Source organism: Lagopus muta, chromosome 23 (assembly GCF_023343835.1).
Source record: "Lagopus muta isolate bLagMut1 chromosome 23, bLagMut1 primary, whole genome shotgun sequence".
Classification (NCBI taxonomy): Eukaryota; Metazoa; Chordata; class Aves; order Galliformes; family Phasianidae; genus Lagopus; species Lagopus muta.
Genome location: NC_064455.1, coordinates 2,227,782 through 2,237,716, shown reverse-complemented (window position 1 = coordinate 2,237,716; position 9,935 = coordinate 2,227,782). Strand labels below are relative to the sequence as shown.

Sequence of the window (9,935 nt, the reverse complement as noted above, 5' to 3'; positions counted from 1 at the left end):
GCGTGGCCTCTTCTGAAAGAGAAAAACCTCGGCAGCCAGAGAGGCGCATGGAGACATCCACAGAAGTTTATTTCCCCTACCATCAGGATTATGAAACCACAGAAGCAGAGTTTAAATATTTACAAAGTAATCCAGCGCCCCACAGAGATCAAGGGAACAAAGGAAGGGGAGATGGAAGGATGGCCCCCGCCGAAGAGCAGCAGCGGGGGGGAGAGGAAAACTGGAAGGAAAGGGACAGAGCCAACCTTTGTGGCTGAGGGACGAAGAGCAGGCAGGGAGATGGGGCACGGTGAGGGATGCACAGCCCTTGTCTGTCACCTCCCAGCCCTGGGGACACAGCAGTGGGTCCGCCTGCACTCACACGGCTTTATGTCACACCAGCAATGTGCTAAAGCAGGAAATGTGAGTCCAGCACCGTGCCCACATCCCAGCCTGCAGGCCCCGTTCTGTCCCTTCCCCTCCATGGGCAAAGGTGGCTCTGTGTGCTCGGTGAGGGCTGGGGCAGCTCTGTGGGATCTCTGCTTCATCTCAGCCCAACAGAGCGCAGGGCTCTGCTGCTGCTGCAGGAGAAAAGTCTCTGTTCAAAACTCAGATTTGGTACAAAAGCACTGGGAATGGCACTGGACGTTGTCAAGGATCCCAGAGCGGGGATCCCAGCCTCCCCCAGCAGCTCCTCAGCTTTGGCAATGCTCGTACAGCTTATCTCTAACGCACGGGGACGCGGCCCTGTGAGTCTCTGTTATTGCTACTGCATCAGATGGGTTGGTTGGCTTCAGCCCACGGCTCCTGGCGCGTCCTTGGAGGGTCTCAGACTTCCATTCAGAATTGGGGCACGCTGGCACTCATCTCTCCCATCCACCTGGGGCACATCGGCCCAAAGCCAGGCAGGGCAGCTCAGCAAGGCTCCACGCTTCCCTCCTCAGGTTCTCTCTGATGGAGATCTCGGCCCTGCAGCCCGCTCTGCACTGGGCAGGAGGTGACAGAGCACAGAGACAGCATCACTTCTGGGTGGGGGGACATGGGGGTGGGTGCTGAGGTCTGCACAGCGCCAGCAGGAGGTGACACAGACAGCTGGGGGACATGGAGAAGGGAGGGGAGCGAGGAGACGTTGAAACAGGACCATGGCAGAGGAGGAAATACAGAGACGGCCAAGGGGAGACCCTGTGCAGCTGGGGAGCAAAGAGGAGGAAGCAGGGGGGAGGCACAGAAGGAGCCAGCAGGGACCTGGAGGGGGCTTTAACGTCAGGGTGACACAGGGGTGGCGTGCAGACAAGAAGAGCCACGGGCACTTGAGACTGAAATGCAGCACGCAATGGAGTACAGAGCTGGCTGATGAGACACGTGGGGAAAAGCAAACCTCCCTCTGCCATCAGAGGGATCTGATGATGGCACATCACCTCCAGCAACACCTGCAGAAAGCAGCCTGGCTGCCGGCCCCACAGAAAGCAGCACCTGCAGGCCAGCGCCTCAGAGATCCCACACCCAAACCCCCTCAGCTCAGCGCTCCCATCCCCCAGCACTGCCTGAGCCGGGGCACAGGAGGGCCATCAGATCCCAGCACTGTCAGAACAGCATTCCTCACACCCAAGCCACTCCTGTGAAGCGCTTTTACCCCAAGCTGCTGTGCAAAACGCACCGCTGAGAGCCCTCTGCTCCCAGAGGAAAACCAGTGCCCTGCTTGCTGCTGCAAAGCCCAAGAGCACGTCTGCCTGCCAGGCCCTCTGCCTCCCCTTACATCTCCAGCTCAGGGCTCAGGTGCTGCTCTGGAGGCATGGATGCCATCACAGCCCTACACGAAGCCTTCTGGCCCAGCAGCACCCACCCGCTGCCACCTCTGCAGGCAGGGATTTGGTGACATGCAAAGCATGGAGGCTCAAAGGAAAGTGAAGGAGCTCATGAGAAGCTCAGTGACAACTTCAGGCACTCAGAGCACCAGGAGAAGCAGGGAAGCTGTATTTTCTCTGGCAGAAGCTAAAAGGGATTTGGCAGCAGGCTCCCAGCTCTGCAACGTGCTGCTGAAAGCGTGCAGGCTGCTACGAGCCGTACCCAAGCCGGTCCATCTACTTTCCTGCTTTTCTGGGCTCACCAGCAGGACCAGATGGATCTGCTCTGCCACACAGCGATCCTGCTCAGGGTGCTGAGCCACCAACACCTTTCTATCACTGCTGGGGACTGGCAGCACGTGCTGTGGCAATGCACACCCCCAGCAGGAGCCCCAAACCTCCTCTCCAAACCTTGTGCTAAGGGAGAGTCGTGCAAGAGGGACGCAGCCCCTCCTCGGAGGCTGGAAATCTAAGGAAGCATCTGATGAAGTGCAGCAGGAGGAAGGAAGAGGGGATGGGAGGAGGTGAAACCACTGGCGTTCCTGAACCAGCAGGCGGGGTTTGCCTTGAGGCTCTGCCTGGGCTGAAAGCAAAGGTGCCCACACCTCTCCTTTCCCAACTGCCAAACTGCAGAGGGACCAAATTCAAAGAGAAGTCAGGAGGCTTCAGGAGCCCGGCACTGAGACACAGCAGAGACAGAACAGAAACAGGAGGGTAAGGAGGCAGTTCCAGGCAACGAGGATGAGCTGTGACAGCGGAGTGGGACTGCAGCCTTCCCAGGGCAGTGCTGTGCCAGCCTCACTGAGCCGAGCATCGCAGTTCCCTCCTTCGTGTGCCCACGGGATGGGAGCTCACAGCTGTCATCACCGCAGGTGAAGCGTCAGAACGACCGTCAGGATGGCGCCCAGGAAGAGGACAAAGGGAAGCCAGGTCTTCACAAATCCCCCTATGCTGCAAGACAAAAAGGAAAGGGAAAAAGGGGAGGATTTTAAGTCAGCAGAGGAATACAGGAGGGACAAAAAGAAGCAACGATAGATGGAGAAATCGGAGGGAGACAAATCCTTATCACTGCTGCCATCGATGGGGATCAGGTCCAAATCTTGATATGACACGGGGTCCCCAAAGAACTGTGCCATGAGCCACGGGGCTGAGCTCTGCCTGCAGCACTGATGCCACTCACAGTCCAGCAGTGTCACATCTGTGCAGTCACACAGTGCAGTGCCACTGCAGCCAGTGTCTCTGATGGGGCTGTTGGTGCACTCAGCTGGCACAGCAGGGAGCACAGCTGGAGCTGCTGTCTGAGAACAGGCTGGACCCAGCAGAAAGGCAGCAGTGCAAAAACGGCACGCAGGGCAGCTCTCACAGAACCTCCAGGCCCAAGGAGTTGAAATGGAGACCAAGTGCCCATCCTTTATAACAAGGAAAGCTCAGGATTTCCCTCTCCGCTCAAGTTGGAAATCAGACCAGTTCTAATGCAAACAAGATTCAAGAGGGAAAGGAAACCAGTGACCCTTGGAGACAAGCCATCCTGTGACCTTCTGTTCTGACCTACCCCAGCCAAAAGACAACATGAGGGAAGATCTGCTCGCATCTCCCAAATTCCTGGCACCCTGAATTATTTGTTAGAGGCAGAATTTTGGGAACAGCGTTCAGTGCAAGCCAGCAAACACTCCTGGTTCTTCCCCTAAGGGGCAGCAGCAGGCAGTGATGGCACAGGACCTCTCACCCATGTGTTGGAAGGAGGGGGAGAGATGCTCCTCCTCTCCCAAGGGAAAGGCTGAAGCTCTGAAGGGACAGAAGAATGAAAGAGGATTCGGCTGCCTGCTGAATCCTGTCTGCTCCTCGGCTCACCTTACGTACTTCCCATAGAGGAGCGAGAAGAAGCAGAGTTTGACCATGTTCCAGGAGGTGCTGTTGTCGTATCTCATCAAGTTTAAGGCCAGAGCCACGTGAGAATGGCAGTTATCACAGCAAAGGTTGTGCTGGAACACAGAAAGGAGCCCAGTGTTAGAAATGCTGTCCTTGGGGCTCCCTGCTCCACTCTCTGCCCAGCCCCCCATGCAGAGGGCAGCAACCAGAGCCGCTCGCAGGCCGCACCATTCGGTGCTTGTACTCCTCCGAGGCGTCGTGCACAGCCGTGTCCCACGCATTGGGGCTGCTGGAGTAAACTTTGCCAGGATCCAGCTTCCAGTACCTGCAAAGACAAGAACGGATCAGAGCCCTTCGCTGCTCCTTCACAACAGGCTCACAAAGCCCAGGAGCCTCAACTCCACCCCACAGAACGGCGACGAGACGCAAGCGATGGCACTTTGTCAGCACAGCACAGGCTGCCATCACAACCTTTGAGTGTTTCAGCACTTACTTCACTGGCTTCCCAAACGCCATGTTGTCTTCCTGCAAGGAAAGGGAGAAGGCTCTCATGAGGACGATGCTGTGCTGCATTCGTGGCTCAACACCCCCACAAAGTGAAAGCCCCCAGCAATCGCAGGATGCCAACACAACTGCAATAGGATTTAGGCCCAAAATTCCCACAGACTATGAGGTTCTTTCCTCCTGCCCACAAACCAAACCAGCCTCTGTTTGCCTGATCCTCCCGCGCTGCACCAACGACCCACAGAGCGATGGCAAAGATGAGAGACATCCAACAGCACTGCTGTGCACAACACAGGGGGTGGCTCAAAGCTCACGGAGATGCAGACCAAGCCCAGATTTTGGCTTAAGCACCAGGAGCCACCTTGTACTCACTGAGACAAAATACGGCCCCGCAAAGTCCCGAATGACTCCCGTCGACGTGCAGATGCCCATATGGCCAATGATGGGGAAGAGCCACCTACAGAGGGAAAGGGTGAAGTGTCAGGCTGAGAGTCTGCCCCCAAAGCACAGCACTGTGCTGCCAGGAGCGGCCACACAACAGACAGCATGGGGCAGACAGGCAGGGTTGGTGCATGAGGCAGCCAGGAGGTGACAGCAGGGGAACCAGTGCCAGGTGGAGATGCAGGAGTGCAAACAGAGTAGGAGCACACAGGGGACACCTGGAGCCGTGCTGCCCTGACAAGCAGAGCCAGGGTTGGCTCTTCCATAGGGCGCTCAGGCTCCGTGCTTTACCAGCTCTGTGTTCCCACGTAAAAGGGTCGCATCCAGAAGAAGCAGTCCTGGGATAAACCTGGACTTTTTGCTTTGACAAACAAGGGATAAAAAGGCCATCCTGCCCAGCTGCCACACTGCAGCCTTTCACTGCAAACCAGATGTTGGCACCGCAGGTAGGAAATGAGCTTCTTGGTGTTCCCTCATCCCTAAATGCTCCCCTTGTTTCAAAGGCTTCTCCTCGCCCCCACTGTTCACAGAGAGCAGCAGGTCTGAATCCCAGCCCATCCATGGTCACGGTGTAACATCACTGTGCTGTCCCACAACTGCAGCCTTCCCAGCTCTGCTCACCTCTCCCATTCTCACTCATTTCCCCACACAAGGCTGTGCCCAGTAACATCTCAGATGGCATCGCAGCAAGGCCACACAGGAACAAACCACGGCTCAATAAGAGAGATCCTAAAGTGACCAAAACGAGGAGACAAACCACACGTGCTGATAAGCACAGCTGAGATAAACTGCACACAGCTCTCATCGATAACATCGCCCCACAGCACGGAGGATCTGCAATGTTCCACCTTCTGCACTCGTGCCACTTTTCCCTCTCCTCTGCCTTTCCCAGCACAAAGCAGGCAGGCATTTCCCGGTCTGCACAGAGCAGGTTCTGTCAGCCAGGAGGAGCACAGCGCTGTCACAGCACTGCCACCTTCAAAGGCGCAGACGTTCCTCCCTTTTGTTTCCCATTCTCCTCTCAGCGCTGCCTACCTTTCGAGCTTCCCAATCCGAGGATGACAGGAAATGTCAGAGGGAGACAATTGGAGCAATTATGCAATCTAAAGAGAGATTTTGCCAAACAACAACGCTGGGATTTCCGCTGCGGAACAAAACCGACAGGAAGATGCCACAGCTTCCCTGGGGAAGGAACCCACGGGCAGACACGGAGACCCGAAAGCGGGGCAGCGCAGCTCCGAGCGCCCGGCGGGGGAGGGGAGGAAAGGGGCAAGAAGGCGAAAGCGGCGTGAAATCCTCCAGCACTGGAAGCGCCGTTCCCGACCCGCTCCACGTCTTCCTCCCGTCCCGCAGCCCGGCCCAGCAGCGCTCCTCATTGGAGGGCGAGGCGGACGGGGAGCAGCCCTCGGCGCGGCCCGGAGCCGCACGGCGCGGCCTCGCCCGTTCCCGTGCCCCGTTGCCGCACGGCGGAGCGCAGCCGTCAGCCCCGGACCGCCAGGAGCCGCCGGCCCTCCCGCCCCGCACAGCGCCTTGCCGCAACGACAGCCCCGGGCCGGCCCGCTGCTCCCGCTGCCGCTCCTGCCGCCCGGCCCCGCACTCACGTCAGCACGGGGATGGGCGTCCACACCACGCAGTACGGGAAGCGGCCGCGCTCCGCGTCCAGCCCAGCCCCGCCGCCGCCATTGAACTGCTTCATCTTTGCCTCCGCTTCCGCCATCACCTGGGCCCGCCCCCCCAGCCGGGCCGTCGTGGTGATGACGTCACTTCCTGGAGACCGCGGCGGCTTCCGGTTGCGGCTGGTAACCAGGAAGTGGGAGAGGCCCGGAGGCCGCGTGGGCGGGCGGGGCTCGGGGAGCGGCGGCGTTAGGAGGCGGGAGGGCGCCGGGCTTCGCTTCGCAGGCTCGGGAAGCGGCGCTTTATCGCCCCTGACGCCTACCGTGTGCGGCCACAGGGCCCGCGGCCCTCCCGCTGTCCGTCCAGCCCTTGGCCGTCCCCTCTGGTACCTGGGAGAGAGCAGGAGGACGCAAGGAGTGACAGCATTTACAAATGAAGCAGCGGCTTACGAAAAAATAACAATTGCTTTATTAGGAAGTTTAATTAAACTACAGGAGGGAGCCGAGAAGGAAGGTGTTCTGGGTTGCCACCCTCACGACGCAGAAGGAGAGGGCAGGGATGGGATGCTGTGCCGATGGGATGCGTCCAGGCGCCCCGCTCCTCTTCAGATCCTCCCCTGCTCCTCATGGAAGCCGCTCATTTCCTCCTCTGGAGGTGCTGAGCTGCAGTTCCGTGGCTCCCAGGCCCAGCTGTGAGCTCAGGCAGCGCGGTGTGAATAAAACTGCCTCCCCCCCATCCAGCACGTTGTCGTGTGCCTCCTCCGTGGAGGCACTGCGGAGCTGAGCACAGCGCTCACAGAGGAGCTGGTTTTTGTTACCCACAGCCCAGCGCTGGCAGCAAGCAGAGCCAGGTTCCCAGCAGTCATCATGAGGTCACGGCCTTCACATAACAGTCCCATTTTTTCTTGTAACCCCTCTCCTTCATCAAGTAATTCTCGCATCGCTACTTCATGCACTCTGCTTCCCAGCACCTGACTTAGCTCAAAAATTGAGCTGAGCCCAGCCTTTCACGTTTGTCAGCACATTCTCCCCAGCAGCAGCACTCCAGGGACAGAACAGCGCTGATGTGCTCACACCATTTTAGCCGAGTGAAGCTTTCAGCGTGAAAGCCCAAGAGCTCAGGATCCTCTACCCCAGGAGAGGCAATCAGGGGACACCATTGAGGATCTGCCGCTGCGGCAGCAGAAAGCATTGGCTAACAGCCTGGTTGAGAGGCGGCCTTCCTGCCCTCCATACACACTAATGTCACACACGTACACAGGCTTCAACTCAACTAGCTCAGTGGTGCACTGCAATCTACGTTTTCTCACCTCTACCAAGCCCTCAGGAGATCATCTACCATTAGTCCCCAGTCTAGAGCACATTTTGGAGCAGAGCTTTCCAGCAGGGAAGGCGTCAGCAGAGCCACCCACCCCAGGGCTTGCAGGGAACAGCTCAAGTCGAGCTGCAGTGCAGCACTGGCTCAGCATGACCTGTCACTGCACCAGAGCTGATCAAGGGCCTGAGCCCAGGCTCATAATCTCACGGTGAAGGGATTCACAAAACAGTCCAGGTCCAAAAGAGGGAAAGCAAAGGAGAAACAGACACAGCGGAGAGCAAAGCCACACCTCATGCTTTGGTTTCTGAAAGACGCTTCCTGTGTTGGCACTTGGGGTAGAAGATACACACGGAGGTTCTGTGTGTTCCTCTGAACGCCTTTTGTTCTACAAAGAAAAATATTGGCATTGATCTGCTCCAAGCTCACGTAAGTACCAGAGATTGCTGAAAGCCATGAAACGGGCCCAACATCCACATCAGCTCTCGCGGCCTGGCACGTCTCTCAGGTCAGACAATGGATTTGCTCTTCCTGCTCAAGGCTCGCAGGCTGCTAAGCAGCGTATCACCATGGACCAGTTCTCTTGGCAGAGCCACACAGGAGGGACAGCACTGACAGCCTCCATGGGACGCCGTGTATCCGCACAGTGCCGCCTCACACCTTCCCTCCAGGCAGGGGCCGTCTCAGGCAGCCCGGTTTATTGCCTCTCAAACCAAATGCAGGAGGGCAAATCCAACGGCTGGAGCACAGAACGGCATTTTCCCCAGGCTGGATTTAAAAAAAAAATAAAGAAAGAAAATCAATACATCACTCCTGTACTGCACAGCTTTCTTTGTGCTCATCAGGCTAGCAGAAGGGCTCTCCATCCCCAGCACTGCACTGGCAGAAAATGGGTGAGCAGTAGCTGACAGCAGGGTCTTCCTAGTGACAACTGGAAAGCTGCTGCTGTTGTTCTGCTATTGATCTAAGCAGAATACAAAACACCTGAAGTCAGCAGGGAGAAATAGCTGCAGTTGGAAAAGAAACCGTAGGGGGGTGGGGAGCAGGGGTAGAGCAGGTAAGAAGTTTTCCATGCATAAAATTAACAGCCAGGCATTTTATTGCAGCTATCTTGCCCAGCTACAATAGTGGATTAACGTAGGGAGCAGGAACGCTGCCACCATTGTTTCTGCAGTCTCTCATTTGATGAGAAACAAAAGGTTTCACTCCCATTCCTGCCAGCAATTTGCCACCAGTGGCTCCTCTCCTGTTGTCAGCAAGGAAGCAGCTCTACCTCCTGTGGGCCCAAGATGTCCTCATGACAGCAATCTTTGCCTGCTTACTGCAGGCACCGGCGTGACACTCGCACCCTGGAGACACAGAGCATCCCTGAGAGCGTGGAAGGAGGAGCTCAGACCCCTCACCACCCTGGGCTCACCCCAGGGCACGCCATCACTGCCGCAGCCTGGCCCTGCCTTACCTCCCCTTTCTACCCTGGCTCATCTCTGAGCCTGAGAGAAGCAGGCACCCAGCCAGCTCTCGTTCAGCAAGCAGCTTCCTTGGGAACCTTCCCTGTTGTGACAGCTCAAACATTGCAGGGACTGCCAGGACCAAACCACTCAAGGAAGAGCTCCCCTCCCCCTTCTGACATTGACAACCACAGCAGCAGCAGGCGACACCGCGTGCAGGAGCCTATTTAAAATGTCACCCAGACACGGGCTGATGGAGGGCACCAAGGCGTCCTCCCCCCGCCCCGGAGGTGATGCTGGGGTGGGTTGCTCGGTGTTTTTGTTGTTCCTCTCCTGTGGTCTGTGCCTGCTGCAATTTGACAGTCTCTAATCGCTCAGCGTGAACCAGAAATGTCACTCTCATCTGTATTGATGATGGTGCTACTCACCAGCACGAGAACACACGCAGCTTCAGCCACCCACCCCAAAAGCACTCCTCTAAGCCATCTCGCCCCTCAGCTTTAACCTTCAGGTCTTTTCTGCCTCCCTGTCACTTGAAAGCTGCATTTTCCTCCTCCCTCCCTCCCTCACAGACGCAGCCAGTCTACAGGGCAACTTTCATGTTTAAAGGGAAAACCAGCAGCTTCCCAGGGACACAGGGTGGGAGAGCTCTAAGAGCCAAGCACAGGTCACAGTGATTTCTCAGCTGTGAAATCACAAAAAAATCCCTCACCTTTCCTCCTCACCTTCCCTAGAGGGGTCGCCCATCAGCCTCACCTCCTGCAGCAACAAGGCCTGAACAAGGCACAAGGAGCATAGCATGCAGAGGACTTAATGGCAGCAGGCAGTTCTCTGACATCCTGCTCCCATTTTGCTCAGAGACGAGAGCCATCTTGAGCCCTTTGCAGACTTGTTCCTGGCACTGCAAGCAGTCACAACACAA

General features: G+C 57.2%; 1 protein-coding gene across 1 annotated transcript; it reads right to left on the bottom strand.

The window, feature by feature from the left end:
* Positions 1-50: 50 nt before the first annotated feature.
* On the bottom strand, positions 51-6,387 carry TMEM222 (transmembrane protein 222). Its single transcript, XM_048968991.1, has 6 exons — positions 6,239-6,387; positions 4,569-4,653; positions 4,186-4,217; positions 3,921-4,017; positions 3,675-3,805; positions 51-2,774 (listed from the first exon to the last, which is right to left on the bottom strand). The coding sequence occupies exons 1-6, from the start codon at positions 6,352-6,354 to the stop codon at positions 2,687-2,689; spliced, it is 549 nt and encodes a 182-aa protein (XP_048824948.1). The 5' UTR covers positions 6,355-6,387; the 3' UTR covers positions 51-2,686.
* Between the last annotated feature and the right edge of the window lie 3,548 nt (positions 6,388-9,935).

Coding starts and splice junctions, on each gene's coding strand:
- TMEM222 (XM_048968991.1), bottom strand. CDS start 6,354: ATGGCGGAAGCGGAGGCAAAGATGAAGCAGTTCAATGGCGGCGGCGGG. Junction 3,806..3,920: donor AGGAGTACAAGCACCGAATG/GTGCGGCCTGCG, acceptor TCTGTGTTCCAG/CACAACCTTTGCTGTGATAA. Junction 2,775..3,674: donor CTCTATGGGAAGTACGTAAG/GTGAGCCGAGGA, acceptor TTTGTCTTGCAG/CATAGGGGGATTTGTGAAGA.